Source organism: Carcharhinus amblyrhynchos, chromosome 3 (assembly GCF_965287045.1).
Source record: "Carcharhinus amblyrhynchos chromosome 3, sCarAmb.v2.hapA, whole genome shotgun sequence".
NCBI classification, from domain to species: domain Eukaryota; kingdom Metazoa; phylum Chordata; class Chondrichthyes; order Carcharhiniformes; family Carcharhinidae; genus Carcharhinus; species Carcharhinus amblyrhynchos.
In genome coordinates this window covers 6,765,175-6,781,108 of record NC_137326.1, presented here as the reverse complement: position 1 = coordinate 6,781,108, position 15,934 = coordinate 6,765,175, and the positions used below count along the sequence as shown (strand labels likewise).

At 44.0% G+C, this 15,934-nt stretch overlaps 1 protein-coding gene across 1 annotated transcript in view; it reads left to right on the top strand.

The window, feature by feature from the left end:
- Positions 1-15,934, top strand: part of LOC145363374 (coatomer subunit gamma-1) — a 60,961-nt gene that overhangs the window by 20,264 nt on the left and 24,763 nt on the right. The window contains exons 5-12 of the mRNA XM_080218654.1: positions 554-633; positions 2,604-2,679; positions 5,130-5,222; positions 5,521-5,607; positions 7,996-8,153; positions 11,782-11,915; positions 13,079-13,146; positions 15,457-15,645. Of these exons, the coding sequence (XP_080074780.1) occupies positions 554-633; positions 2,604-2,679; positions 5,130-5,222; positions 5,521-5,607; positions 7,996-8,153; positions 11,782-11,915; positions 13,079-13,146; positions 15,457-15,645 (885 nt within the window). The remainder of the gene's footprint in view (positions 1-553; positions 634-2,603; positions 2,680-5,129; positions 5,223-5,520; positions 5,608-7,995; positions 8,154-11,781; positions 11,916-13,078; positions 13,147-15,456; positions 15,646-15,934) is intronic.

Here is a 15,934-nt window from a genome sequence, read left to right as displayed (position 1 = left end):
TGAGAGTTTTCCTTTACTCATGTCTGTCTCCTTAGTACAGTGGTCTCCAAACTCCGATCCGGATGCGGCCCGTGGGCCGTAGTTTGGAGACCCCTACTTTAGTAGATTATTGGTATAGCTTGATTGCTATGAAGTGTCAACAACACTGACACCAACAAGGCAATATGGAAGTTTGCCCAGGTGTGTCCTGTCCACAAAATAGGGCAAATCCAACCCAGCCATTATTGGTATAGCTTGATTGCTATGAAGTGTCAACAACACTAACGCCAACAAGGCAATATGGAAGTTTGCCCAGGTGTGTCTTGTCCACAAAATAGGGCAAATCCAACCCAGCCAATTACTGCCCTATCACTCTATTCTAGATCATTAGCAAAGTGGTAGATGTGTTAGCAGGGCTGTCGAGTGTTACCTACTAGCAGTAATCTGCTGACTGATTAGTTCAGTTTGGGTTCTGCCAGGGTCACTTGGCTCCTGGCCTCATTACAGCCTTGGTCAAACCTGAGAATTGTTGACTCAGTATCAATTACCCATTGTCTCTCATTATCTCAATCAGCCCACCCTACGAAGAATGTGCTACCTGACAATCAAGGAGATGGCTACCATTGCTGAGGATGTCATCATCGTTACCAGCAGGTTTGTGTTGCACAGGATTTATTAGCAGGCGGTAAAACACTTACATTTACCCATCCTCCCAGCTTTCCTGTTTACCCAATTCTTCCCCAAAGTAAACTGCACCTACGTTACCTTTTGTACTCAAAAGAGCGGGAGCATCCAGTCTGTAGACACTCTCAATATTACTCCTTGTTTGGCTCTCGCAGATGAGTGATGTGGGCATGGGATTGCTCTCTCTTCAGCTTTGCTGTAATTGTACCATTTCCCTCATCACCCCCTCTCCTCGCAGACCGACATCGACTCCCAGTCCAGCAATGTGTCGCTTAGATACTTGGATGAGGTGCCTGAGTAAAAAGCTCCTGCTCCTGTGCTACATAAAGTACCTCCTTATGACCACTTTATATCGCAGCCTGTAAAATCTATTTGAGCAGCAGCTTTTAACAAGTAGAATTGCACTCAGTAAAGTACAAGCATGGGAGGAAGATCAAGGCTAGCATCTGCAATAAAAGCTTTACGTGTCGGGTAATGCCTTGTAATTTCTGTTATATTGTGGCTTATGAGAAATAAATCAAAGCAGAAGTGCTATAATACCAGCTGCAGACAAGACAATCTTCACAGGCAAAGGCTGTTAATGACATTCATTCTCCATCACAGGGCATACTGTTTCCGCACTAACAGTCCTCTTTTACATCTTTTTTTAACATTACATTTCTCCTGACCAGACTACTTCAGAACGTATAAAGGCAGTTCTTGCACACTCTTTAGTGGAGACTGCCTATGATAAGGCTTTGTTTTTTATTTAGTTTATTTATTAATGTCACAAGTAGGTTTACGTTAACACTGCAATGAAGTTGCATGGCCAATGCACCTGACTGGACTATGGGAGGAAATTGGAGCATCTGGAGGAAACCCATGCAGACACGGGGAGAAAGTGCAGAGTCCGCAAAGACAGTGACCCAAGCCGGGAATCGAACCCAGGTCTTGGGTGCTGTGAGACAGCAGTGCTAACCACCGTGGAAGTGTGTTGGCCATCTGATCAGTTAGAATCTGATTGTCAGAGGGGAAAACTGAAAATGAGGAAGCTGCATGATTTAGAGGTCCCTGGGAAGGAGTGAACCAGAGTAGGAGGCAGTGCACTGAGCTACAGTGGGGCAGCGCTTTCGCCTCTGCATCAGAAGCTTGGGGGCTCAAGGCACATAAGCTCAGCTAACACGCTGGTGCAGTGCTATTGGGCTATACAGAAAGAGATACTGTCTTTTTAATGAAGAGTTAATAGAGACTTTGTTCTCCCAGGTGGGTGTAAAAAGATCTTGTGGCACTATTTCCTAAGTGAAGGGGCGGCACGGTAACACAATGGTTAGCACTGCTGCTTCACGGCGCCAGGGACCGGGGTTCGATTCCTGGCTTTGATCTCCCCACTGTGTGGGGAGTTTGCACATTCTCCCCTTGCCTGCGTGGGTTTACTCCGGGTGCTCTGGTTTCCTCCACAGTCCAAAGATGTGCGGGTTGGATGTATTGACCTGAACAGGCGTCGGACTGTAGTAACTAGGGGAATTTCATTACAGTGTTAATGTAAGCCTTACTTGTGACAAACAAATAAATTTTAGAAAAAGAGGAGTTTTCCCTCCTGTCCTGGCCAATATTTATCCCTGAAGCAACATTGCTGCTTCTGGGAATTTTCTTTACTCAAATTGGGTGTGGTGATGCGACATTACAGTGATGACTGCAGAATTGACTCAGTAGCGTGTGGGATGTCCTGAGACTGTGGAAACTGTTAAACCAATAAAAATATCCTTTCTCCCCACCCCCCTTGATTTCATGATGGTGCAAAAAAAAATCTCAGAATGGTGTTAAATGTGGAGTGGCAGTTTAATTGGCCACATATTATCCTGAAACGTGCTCGTTATAGATGAAGCTAATGATGTAAATTAATTCTTTAGTTGAGTTCTTGCTCCCAATTTTTAGTTTGAATTTTTCTTTCCGCCCTTCAGCTTGACAAAAGATATGACGGGGAAAGAAGACAATTATCGCGGACCTGCTGTGAGGGCACTGTGTAAAATTACTGATGTAAGTACCAGACTCAAAAGGGGGAACCAGCAAATCATTGAAGTGTGTGGGTATAATTTATAAGGGGGAAGACCTCTTTTAAAAATTCCAGACACAGGCGTCCTGTTGTTAACACACTGTGTCCCTGCTCACAGTCAGGTCCCCAAGTTGGACAGCGTCAGCCCCATTTCCAGTACTAATTGGCATGGAGGAGTTTGAGGCAATTTATAGGAGCAAAGTGAAAGAGAGCTTCACCCTATATCGAACCTGCACCATACCTGGTTAGGGAAGAATGAGTTTAATTTCAAAAAGGGAAAACAGTTCAAAGATGTGCAGGTTACGCGGATTGGCCATGCTTAATTTGCCCTTTAGTATCAGGGGGACTGGCTAGGGTAAATGTATGGAGTTATGGAGATAGGGTCTGGGTGGGATTGTAGTCGATGCAGGCTCAGTGGGCCGAATGGCCTCCTTCTGCACTGTCAGATTCTATGATTACTCCGCAGTACTGACATCATTCACCATAATTGTTAAAAGTACTATTAATACTATCTGTGAGACTATGTGAACATAAGGCAATTTATTCCTGGATTCACATGGATCTATGAATTAATTTGATGATGTTATCCAATTTTGGCTTCTTGTGCATCCTTACTTTTCATTGCTCCACTATTGGCAAGCGTACCTTCAGGTGCCTTGAAATTCCCTCCCTGAAGCTCTCTGCCTCTCTTGATGCCTTCCTGAAGGCTTCACCCAGTGGGACGTTCTGCATTAGGAGTTACAAGGGTCCTGGCTCGAATTTCACCTTAGATGGTTTGTGATGCCTCTTGCCTGCCCCAAGATGCAATTGGTGAACTGGACACAGGCCTAGGATCACTATGGTTTCTGTGGCTCAGCACAGCATCAGATTGTGCTTTTTAACCTCTTAACCACCAGGCCAGCTGTTCAGGGTAAAGCTTTTGTCATAATAAACCCAAATAGTTGATTACTACGCCCATCAGGATATTGAATCATAGAATTATACATCACAGAAGGTCCATTACGACTCTGTCATTATATGTAGATTCTCTACTTTAAGCAGGCTTGGAAACATTTCTTCAAGTCTGGATTGTTTTTTAATAGAGTTTTAACAATGGGCCCATTTAGGGGAAAAGAAAGGAAAATTACGAGTAACCCAAACTAAATATTTTTAGTGAAATTTGCTTATGATGAGGGGAACCATTGCAGAAGAATTGATGCAGCCAGTCCCATGATGGACGTGAGCATTGTTGCAACGGTTGGGCTGTTGTAGTGAACCTCTTATTGCAACTGTGCCTCACAGTAAAATTCGTTTGCCCCCTTCTTTCTCCTCCACACCCACCGCCCCCCCACCCCATGCCCCATGCCCACTGTTGTTACCAAGATTCACTGTTTCTGTACAGATCGAAGGGAAGAGTGGGTTTAGGAAAATCCCAAAGATTTTTGCAATTTTCCTGATGTCTGTGTGCATCAAATGGACCCATTGTGGCCATTATCCTTGACCCCATTTCTTAACAGCTATAGTGGGAGTTGCAGCCACTTGCTATGATGTGCTGGTGGCTTCTGCTGGGATGTGCAGGTGGCTTCCACGGTCACTAGGCTTCGGGTTGGGGCTAAGGGTTTGGGTTGCAGTCGCTGGCCAGTTGGCCTTGGTCTCATCCACTGACATTAGGGTGAGGCGTGCAGCAGCTGGCCGGCCCAGAAGGCCTCCTGGCGCCCTGTGCCTTGCCAACGTGTGGAAACAGTCCCTTTTTATTTCTATGCTTCTCCAAGGCTATTTTCCTCACTCACTCTTTGTTAATCATGCCTTTAGCTGTCAAAGTGTAAAGCTCTTGAATTCCCCCCCCCCCCCTTAAACCTCTCTGCTCTCAACCCCTGTCTCTTCCTTCAAAGCTTTCCTTAAAACCTATTCTTTAATTATGCTCTCGGTTACCTGTTCAAATATCTCCCTACGTGGCTTACTGTTTAGTTATCTTTGATTGTTGTAAAGTACCTTCGGATTTAAAAAAAAGATTCACAGGATGTGAATGCAAGGCCAGCATTTGCTGCTAATCCCTAATTTTTCTTGAAACGATTATGGTCAGTCACCACCTTGAACCGCTGTAGTCCATCTGGTGTAGATACACCTACAACACCGTTCGATGTAAGTTGTTGTTGTTGTATCAGTTGAACCAGACTTCCTTCAGTTTAATCTGCGGTTCTGTTATTTGAAAAAATATTTTTCAGTTTTGCTCGAGGCTTCTGAATTTTAAAGACCATGTCCTCTGACAGTGGGTCCACAATGTGTTCTTGCAAGGAAGCGCAGATTATGTATCGACCCGTTTGGTATCATTGCCTTGTCGCTGTTCTGAACTGTTAATAACTTGTCTGTCCTCGCCGATGATTGAAATAGTGACCTTTTCCAAAGTTGGTACTTCAGATCGCTTTCACTCGCTCTCTTGTATGTTCCCTGACAGAGCACCATGCTGCAAGCCATTGAGCGTTACATGAAGCAGGCAATCGTGGACAAAGTGCCCAGTGTCTCCAGCTCCGCATTGCTTTCCTCCTTGGTGAGTGTTGTCTGCTGCAAAATATACCATAATACCATAGTACATGAGTAATGTTGGCTTGTCCTGAAGCTGGGAGGATTATTACTCAGCCCGATTCTATTTCTTATTACGCCTCCTTTGTAATAATTGCATTGATCTTATTCGGTACAGCACCATTTTTAAGAAGGAATAACATTTACTTTTGTCAATTTTAGATATGTGATGGCATGCTGCTGTGGGATTTACATTTTGCTGGGATGGATAGGTTGGGAGAGGCGAGTAGATATCATTAATTGACCATTTCCTTTGTGTCTCGCAGCATTTGCTCAAGACTGGCTTTGATGTTGTGAAGCGTTGGGTGAACGAAGCTCAGGAGGCAGCCTCGAGTGACAACATAATGGTGCAGGTAAACGAATTAGCGGCACAATCAAAAGCAGTGCAGCCTATTCACCGATAACTTAATGGATATGTACACCATCCAGTGGGCCAGACACCCACTCAAAGGTCCAGGTGAATCCATACTTTGTGCTGAGTTAGTTGAATGTAAAATTCAACTTGGTGAAGTGTGAGGTTATGTATTTTGGGAGGGTAGACAAAGCAAGGGAATACTCAATAAACAAGACGATATTGAGAAGGGTAAAGAAAGTGAGAGACCTTGCTATTCATGCCCACAGGTCCCTGAAGGTGGGAGGGCAAGTAGACAAGGTGGTAAAGAAGGCATATGGCATGCTTTCCTTTATTGGATGGGGCACAGAATGCGAAAGCAGCATGGTAGCACAGTGGCTAGCACTGCTGCTTCACAGCGCCAGGGAACCGGGTTCGATTCCCGCCTTGAGTCACTGCCTGTGTGGAGTCTGCACGTTCTCCCCATGTCTGCGTGGGTTTCCTCCCACATTCTGAAATGCTGGTTGGGCGCAGTGACCTGAACAGGCGCCGGACTGTGGCAATTAGGGGAATTTCACAGTAATTTTCTTGCAGTGTTAATGTAAGCCTTATTTGTGACTAATAAATAAACTTTAAAAAAAAGCAGAGTTGTAACCCTGGGTATGTACAAAACACTGGTTAGGCCACAGCTGGAACTTTGTGCACATTTCTGGCCATCACATTACAGGAAGGACATAATTGTCTGAAGAGGGTGCAGGGGAGATTTTCAAGAATTTGCAGGACTTGAAAACTTCAGCTGTTAGGAAAATTGGGTAGGCCAGAACAGCTCTCCTTTGAACAGGGGAGGCTGAGAGATAACTTGGAGGGCGTGACTTGATTTGAGGTAAACAAAATTGTGAGGGTCCTCAATGGAGCAGACAGTTTCCCCAACGGAAACATTAATTACTAGGGACCACAGGTTTAAGTTGATTAGTAGAAGGATTAGAGGGAATATTTGTGATGTTAGTGTACCTTTAAGAGTTTTTTAAATCATGGTCACAGCTTTGGGTGACGTCATTGCTGGAAGGAGGAAAAAAACTGAACGAGTCAGGTGACAAGTTTTTCAGCTTTCAGTTTCATTTTGGCCGCAGTGTTAGAGACAGTCTTAGAAGCAAGCTGGAAAAGAAGTCTCTTTCTCTTTCTGTTTTTGAAAACTTTACCGGTTTGCTGAAAGAAGGGCTTATTGTCATGCTGCAGTAAAGAAGCAATGCTCTGGAATGTTTTGGGGAGCTGATCTGATTGTAGACTGCTCTGAGCTTTCAAGATCATTTGAAATCAGCATTCAATCCAAGGAACTGGATTTCAGTATTATGTGAGCTTTAGCCTGTGCAGTGATAAATCTGTTCAAAGGGTTTTGTTTATTCGATATTGGATTTGATTGGAACATCTGACATATATTAGTTAAAGGTTATACATTATCGTAGTTTTATTTTTTGCTTGTAATTGATAGAAGTTGTTGCTAATTTTTGTTCCCTATATGTTAACTATATTCTTAAATAAACTTTGTTTGATAAAAGCTCCCTGTTGGGTTGTTTGAATCATACCCGAAGTGGAACATATCATGCATATCCTAGCCAAATTCAAGATGTAAAATTTATGATTCAGTCAGGCTTCATAAAACACTTTGGAGTTTCTAACCTGAATCATAACACATTAGAAAAAAAATGTCACCCGTCAGGTGGTGGGTGGCTGGAATTCACTGCCTGGATTGGTGGCTGAGGCAGAACCCTCAACTCATCAATAGGATTTGCAGCTGAAGTTCTGTAACCTGCAAGGCTTACAGGCCTGATGCAGGAAGGTGGGATTAGGATGGCTGGCTTGTACCTTTAGCCGGTACAGACACAGTGGGCTGAGTGACCTCTTTCTGTGTTGTAACTTTTTTTTAATGGTTCTGTGGTGTTTGGACACACATATTAGAAACATGGAAGCTATGCTAAACATTTATAAATCACCAATTAGACTGGAGTATTGTGTCCAATTCTGAGTTTCAAACTTTAAGAAGGATTTCACATTCTTGGAGGAGGTGAAGAAGAGATTTACCAGGATGATACTGGGGATGAGAGGCCAGAGAAATTGGTATTGTTCCACTTAGAGCAGAGAAAGTTAAGGGGTGATTTAGTAGAGAGGTTGAAAGTGATGAAAGATTTTGATAAGAGTGCTGCATTGTCAGGAGTACACCTCTTGATAAGATGTTAAACTGCATTACCTACCTGTTCAAAAGGAATTAAATGATCCCATTACATTGTTGAAAGAAGTGCAGGGATTTTGCCAATGTTCTGGACAAAATACCCCTCAACCAATTCTGTTAAAAGAGATTTTTGTGTGTAAATTGAGTGTTGTATTTAATAGTGACTGCTCTTCACTATTTCAGTATCATGCTCTGGGGCTACTGTACCACATCCGGAAAAATGACAGGCTTGCGGTTAACAAGATGGTGACCAAGTTCTCACGCCAGGGTCTGAAGTCGCCATTTGCCTATTGTATGATGATTCGCATCGCCAGTAAACTGTTGGAGGAAGATGACCACAGGTGAGAACTTCTGAGGTCCAATGAACCCAACCTTTTCTGTTTTCCCATTGAGATTTGTGACAAGGGCTCACGTACCTGGCAAGAATTGAGTTGGTGCATTTCACCTCGTGGTGGTCCTAGGCTCAAATTGTTTGATGAATTGTTGTTCTCATATCAACCTCCTAGTGGGGTCTATGAATGAAATGGCCAAATCAAATGTAGGGAACTGTGGGTGGTGTTGTACGTTCCACTGGGACCTGCCTCCTTTACCCTGAGTGGTTAGAATATGGAACATGCTATCATAAAGAGAAACTGAAGGGAAATTTGTTCCTGTAAGGAATATGTATGAAACCAGTTTTAGCAATCTCCATGCATAGATTGCAAAACATTTACAGCACAGATACAAACCACTCAGCTTGGGTAATGGAAAATGTTTGCTCCACATGAGCCTTCTCCCCTGCTCCTCATCTCACCTTCTAGTGCTCTCTCCCTCATGTACTTCTCTCTCAGCCCCTCAAGTACATCTATCCTATTTCCCCTCAACTTTTTGAGCTTACAAAGAAAATCGCAGCACAGGAACAGGACCTTCGGCCCTCCAAGCCTGCACCGACCATGCTGCCCGACTGAACTAAAACCCCCTACCCTTCCGGGGGCCATATTTCTCTATTCCCATCCTATTCATGTATTTGTCCAGATGCCCCTTAAAAGTCACCATGATATCTCCTTCCATTACTTCCCCTGGCAGCGAGTTCCAGGCACCTGCCACCCTCTGTAAAAAAAATACCTTGCCTCGTACATCTCCTTTAAACCTTGCCCCTCTCACCTTAAACCTATCCCTCCTAGTAATTGACACTTCCACCCTGGGAAAAAGCTTCTGACTATCCAATCTGTCCATGCCCCTCATAATCCTGCAGACTTCTATCAGGTTGGCCCTGAGCCTCCATCGTTCCAGTGAAAACAAATAAGTTTCTCCAGCCTCTCGTTTGTTTAACCATTCAGTGAGATCATTGCTGATCTGTACCTAAACACCATCCGCCTGTCTTAGCTCGGTAGCCTTCACTCCCTTGTATAGAAGAAAAAATCCATCGATCTCGGATGGAATCTACTTGTTTTGCTGGGAGAGTTTTACACTTCTCTACCACCCTTTGTGTGAAGAACCTGGTTCTGATTTTAACGTTGATGTGCCCCTCACAGATGCTACTGCTTTTATCTAGCACATACAGACCCAGGAGGCCTCTGGTTCTAAGGTGTGTGTTGAGTTAGTGCATTACAACTGTGTTCAGTATCTCATGGGGAAAGCCAGACAGTCATCCCACAGCTTGACTGCTTCTGCGTAATCCCTTCTGGTGAGCTCAAGATCAGGCTCGACTGTGAAGCAGCTCGACATTTGAAAAGCCTGCTGATACTGACTCGTGGTTCACGCATAGATAATCCTGGGTTCGCGTACCGCACAAAAGGGGGCTGGGCAACTATGGAACTATATTATCACCAAGCAGTCGGTGCCTTTAAGGGGGGGGGGGTGGTTTCAAATTTAGCTAAAGGGAAGTATAAGAAATTGGCAACGTTAATGGTTGCCATTTTGAAAGATGCAATAATAGTGGCTGAAAATGAAGCAAAGGTTACTTTCAAAATGAGATCATGAGCAAACTCTGTTCTAAGGTATAAGTCGTAGCTCCTGACTGGCATGTAGAAACGCAAATGATATTGAATGCTTCATTCCTTACAAACGCGTTCACTGTGGCTTCAGCTCCAAAAGGAAATATTAGGCTGGCATCCAAATTTTGCAGCTCTGAATTCTTCATTCAGCATGGTATCCAGGATCCCTCAGGATGCACAGCAAGTGTCCTCCGCAATCTGTCTTCCCCCATTATTCAGAGCTTTATCTTTGTGAAACAGAACTAATCACATGCAAACATTCTTGTAGGGGTTTGGTGGGGGGGGGGTGGTGGGGAAGCAGGGGCGCACTGTGAAACCTTGTGTGTAACATGCATTTTTTAACATGTAAACCTGCAGTTTGACTTTGTCATTGAACCAAGTTTTTAAAGATGTCAGTTCAAAGTGTAACTATCGCAACGAAACGTATGTGATTTCATTGCAAAGCGTTCACTCGTCCATTTTGCATAAGACATAGGAGCACTTGGCCCATTGACTCTGTTCCACCATTCAATCATAGCTGATTTATTTTCTCATCCCCATTCTCCTGCCTTTTCCCCATAACCCTGATCCCCATATCAATCAAGAACCCATCTATCTCTGTCTTAAAGACACTCAATGACCTGGCCTCCACATCCTTCTGCGACAGAGTTTCACAGATTCAACTCTGTCTGGCCGAAGAAACTCCTCCGCATTTCTGTTTTAAAGGATCATTCTGTTAGCCTGAGGTTGTGCATCTTTTACACATCTGACGCTATCTATTGTGGAGGGGTGCTTTGAGCATGCTGGGTGAGGCTGAATTTGCTGACCGTGACTAAGATTGCAGAATGAGTCCAATAGGCAGCCTCAGTGTATAATAATGAATAAAGCCCCAGAGTTAGCCTGAATTTCCATAAAGTTGGGGAAGAAATGGGTGGAAAACATTACTGCGTTTGTATGTGCTTGTTTTTATTGAGTGGGGGAGTGGCAGTTCAGAGGTTCTTTTTAGTGACACCCATCTGCAACATGGTTGGTTGACATTCTGGATGGTTAGAGATGATTATAGGACCATCTGCCACTCTGCCATCAGGCTCACCTGATGATGGAGCAGTGCTCCAAAAGATCACGCTACAGAATAAACCTGTTGGACTTTGATGTGGTACCATTAGTGAGTTGATAAGAAAAAGCCAAAGGAGTATGCCTGCACAAGATGCAAAGCAGCATTACGTTGAGTAGCCACCAACTTAGTGTAGCTGGCAAAAACTGGAGTGCAGCATTCCATACTTGAGTATCAAAGTGCACGTGAGTGTTTCCTGAATCCTACTTGGAGTTTACTTTTCCATACAAAAGATCCCAATTCCTGCAGCCTTCCTTAACTAAGAATCCCGGCACTAGATATTATTGTGGTGAATTATGAACACGGCAAAATGCCTTTGGTGAGGAAGCATGACTGGCCGTGATATGGTACCCTATTCCAAAAGTATACATTGTACATACAGCGGCATAGTGGTTAGCACTGCTGCCTCACAGCTGCGGGGACCTGGGTTTGACTCCATACTTGGGTCACTGTCTGTGTGGAGTTTGCATGTTACCTCTGTGTTTGTGTGGGTTTTCTCCAGGTGCTCTGGTTTTCTTTCACACACCAAAGATGTGCAGGTTCGGTTGATTAGACATGTTAAATTAGTGTCCTGGGATGTGATAGGTTAGAGGGGTTAGCAGGGTGACTAAGCGGGGATGGGGCCTGTGTGGGATTGTTGTTGGTGCAGACTTGATAGGCCGAATAGCCTCTGTCTGCACCATGGGGGTTTCTGTGATTGCACGTGACGTTGCTACATTTTCCTTCAAAAGCTTATCCAATTTTCAGTAATAGTCAACTTTTGGGTTTGCTTGTGCTCTGCAGAAGTGTGGCCCTTTTCAGTCCTCAGATCCAGACCTGCTTTTTTAAGGTGCCTGAGGTGCAGAGGGCAGGTTTGCAGCATCGACAGGGTGGTAATAGGTTGCTTTGTTGTTTTCTCAGCCGTGATAATCCACTGTTTGACTTCATTGAGAACTGCATGAGAAACAAGCACGAGATGGTGGTCTACGAAGCAGCTTCTGCTATTGTCAATCTGCCAAACTGTACAGCCAAAGAACTAGCACCTGCTGTCTCTGGTAAGTGTGTGAAAGCGAAAAGAGGAATGGTTTGAATAAATACTACTGAGGGGAAATCATCTGAGAATTACTTTTGTGCTGGCTCAACAACTTAAATGTTTAGATTCTTAATCGATGAATCAAATTCACAAGGCAAAACAGTTCACAAACAGGAGAGAGGTCAGGTGGCCTGTCAGTTCCCCTCATCTATCAAAAGGCTAGAGACAGCTGACCTAACATTCACTCTATATAGCTGTATAGCAAGTGACACCAAAAAAAGATTCACTCCATTTTTGCATTTAATGTCGTAAAATTTTTTAAGATTTATTTTACTAGTGTAAGTAACTCTGCAATGAAGTTCCTGTGAAAAGTCCCCTAGTTGCCACACTCAGGCACCTGTTTGGGTACATTGAAGGAGAATTCAGCATGGCCAATGCACTTAACCGGCATGTCTTTCGGACTGTGGGAGAAAACCGGAGCTCCCGGAGGAAACCCATGCAGACATGGGGAGAACGTGCAAATTCCACACAGTGACCCAAGCTGGGAATCGAACCTGGGTCCCTTGCACTGTGAGGTAGCAGTGTTAACCATTGTGCTACCGTGCCGCCCCAAGGTATTTAAAGGAACATAACTGGAGCAAAATCAACATAGGGGAGAGGAAGGAAGAGCTTACAGAATGGGTGAATAAAAGTTTAATCAAAGAGGTTTTAAGGAGAGTTTTAAAGAAGTAACGAGTTGGAAAGGTTTAGGGAGGAATTCCAGTACGTATGGCCTGGCCAGCTGAAGACTTGTCTGCAAATTGTGAGGCAAAGGGAGTAAAATAGTTCCTGGAGCATTGTAGGGACAGAGAGGCAATAGAGGCAGGGAAGAGGAAAGGCATGGACAAGATGTCTATGAGCCTATGATAATAGCTCACTGCCTGTAAAATAGCAGATAAATCTTGCATTGTACCATCTAAACCAGCCTGTATTGCTCCATTTTATTACACACTTACACTTTTTAAAAAAGTATTGTTTGCATTAAGAAAATGGAACCGTCGCATATTATCATTTCACAACCTTGCACAAAACAGTACCTGTAAGGGTTTAAGTTAAATTTAGCAACATCTAATGACTTGCATTGTAATGAGTTTCAACAATTTCTGCTGTTTGTGACATTTGATCCTGATCTCTTTTTCCCTGCAGTGTTACAGTTGTTCTGTAGTTCACCTAAGGCTGCCCTGCGATATGCAGCAGTGAGGACACTCAATAAGGTGAGAGGAGATTTGAAGGGTTGCTAGATTTGCACCAAAGCTTCCTTATGCCTCTTGGATGATGTCAGTGATGGGAAATTATAGTTACAAAGGCATGCAGGAGCGGTAAAGAATTGGTGGAAGATACAATAAAAGTTCTTTAGAAATTATGGAGGGATTTAATTATTACCTCAGCTCAGGAGTCAGTGATGAGGTGTCTGATTTAAAACTATACTCAGAGGTGTTGGAGAGCAGAATACTTTCCCATGGAGAATAATTTGAGGTCGAGATCATTGCAGCTTTTTAATGGAAGTGTAGATAAACATTGAAATCAAATGATGATTCCGGGAAAGAACATAACCGTGAGATTAGTTATTGATTGCTGTAGCAATGAGGCACAAACTGGGATCACTGACCTGCACTACAACTCTCAAGAGTAGTTACTTCATCATAACTAATGATAGGTGTCGTAAAAGGATATTCTGAAGTCATTGCTACTAAACACCATATCCTTCTCAATGCAAGGTTGTGCATTTTGGTAGTGCATTTCCATAACCGGATAATGATCTGAAGCCAATTAAGTATTTGTATAGTGTAGTCACTGTTGTAAGAGCTACGGCATCAAAATTATGCACTGTACATTCACACTAACAGTGATGCAGTAGTGTTTTATTCATGTTGATCCGAGCGATAAATATTGCTTTAGATATCGGGGGACAGTGAGAAGTCTCACAGCATCAGGTTAAAGCCCAACAGGTTTATTTGGAATCATGACTTTTCGGAGCGCTGCCCTTTTATCCGAAAGCTCGTGATTCCAAATAAACCTGTTGGACTTTAACCTGGTGTTGTGAGACTTCTTACTGTGCCCACCCCTGTCCAATGCCGGCATCTCTGCATCATGGATATCAGGAGAAATGGCCTTATACATCATAGAAACTTCCATGCACAGACATCTGTGAGGTGGGCACTGCTTCAGTACGAATCTTTCTGCCCAGATTGTGCTGGAGTCTCAAGGGTTTGAACTCGCAAGAACAAAGAACAGTACAGCGCAGGAATAGACCCTTCGGCCCACCAAGCCTGCACCAACAACGCCTTTCTAAACTAAGCTCCTGACATCCCTCCCCTCGTTACATTCACTCACTGATGAATTCCCACAAAAAAACCCTGATCAAGACCAATGACATGTCTAGACTTTTAGTTAATTTTTTATTTGAAACGGGGCCAGCGGGGGCGGGGGTTGCGCAGTGAATTTGTTTTTGTCATAAGTAGACTTATATTAACACTGCAATGAACTTGTAGCGAAGATTCCTGAGTCGTCACACTCCGACACCTGTTCGGGCACACTGAGGGAGAATTTAGCACGGCCAATGCACCTGACCAGCACGTCTTTCAGACTGTGGGAGGAAACCGGAGCACCCGGAGGAAACTCACGCAGACGTGGGGAGAAGGTGTGGACTCCACACAGACAGTGACCCAAGCCGAGAATCGAACCTGGTTCTCTAAGGCAGCAGTGCTAATCACTGTGCCACCATGACCCCCAAAAGCATGTGATTTGTGTGGTTTGGCTTTATGTTGTTTTCATTAAAAAGGGTGCAGCAGTACAGTGTTACACGTGGGAGACCTCGGTGGCAGAATCCGAAATATTGGTGCCTCATTTACATAAAATGCAGTAACATTTTTCGAGACTTCAGGAAAATTGAGGGTCACTCAAGCTTGTCCCTTAAATATTCCAGTGCCACTAACCCCACAAATGTAGCACACCATTAAAATTGTTACTCGCTGCTGGGGACACTATTGCAGACAATTATCTCCCTTTGGGATCAGAAGGTTCCTTCTGGTATCTCACCTAAATTTATTTTCACTTTATATTCATGACTCTAATCAGCTTACTGAATTTCAAAGTGCTACATTTAGCTCTCGGTATTTTCTATGCCACAAAGAGGTAGCTGTCCTACTTAAATAGTCTCTGTAGGACCACAGAATCGTACACCACAGGAGAAGGTCACTCAGCCATCATACCTGTGGTGGCATTTTGCAAGGTGTTATTTAATGAGTCCCGTTCCCATACTCTTTCCCCATGGCACTGCAGGATATTTTAACTTTATCTGACAGTTCATCCTCTTCTACTTGAAATCATCCTGGTTTTTTTTTGCAGTCTACACAATACTGTGACACTTCTTTTCTAACATTATGTGCAAAGAAAATCATCAACCATCAAAGGTCTGGCTGAATTTCTGCAGCTCCTGTTTATTTGGAATGTTTAACACAGTCAGTGGCTTTGTGCTGATGGGTCTTTTCTTAAAAAAAAAGTCACAATACTTGTTTTTTCAGGTGGCGATGAAGCACCCATCAGCTGTGACTGCGTGCAACCTGGATCTGGAGAACCTGGTGACAGACTCCAACCGCAGCATTGCCACCCTGGCCATCACCACCCTGCTGAAAACGGGCAGTGAGAGCAGCATTGACCGCCTCATGAAGCAGATCTCCTCCTTCATGTCTGAAATTTCAGATGAGTTCAAGGTAATCATTTTTCCCTCCATGTTCAGTGACGGAGCTGAGTAACACTGTGCCTCTTCGCCCGTTTCCAGTATCTCCCGACAGCGCAGAAAGAGGCTGTCTGGCCCATCGAGTCCCATCCAGACCCTCCCCCCTGGCCTATCCCCATAGCCCGCCACATTTAACATGGCCAGTGTACCTAACCTGCACATCTTTGGACCGCAAAAAGAAACTGGAGTACCCAGAGGAAACCCAGGCAGACACAGGGAGAACGTGCAGACTCCGCACAGACAGTGGCCCAACCCGGGAATTG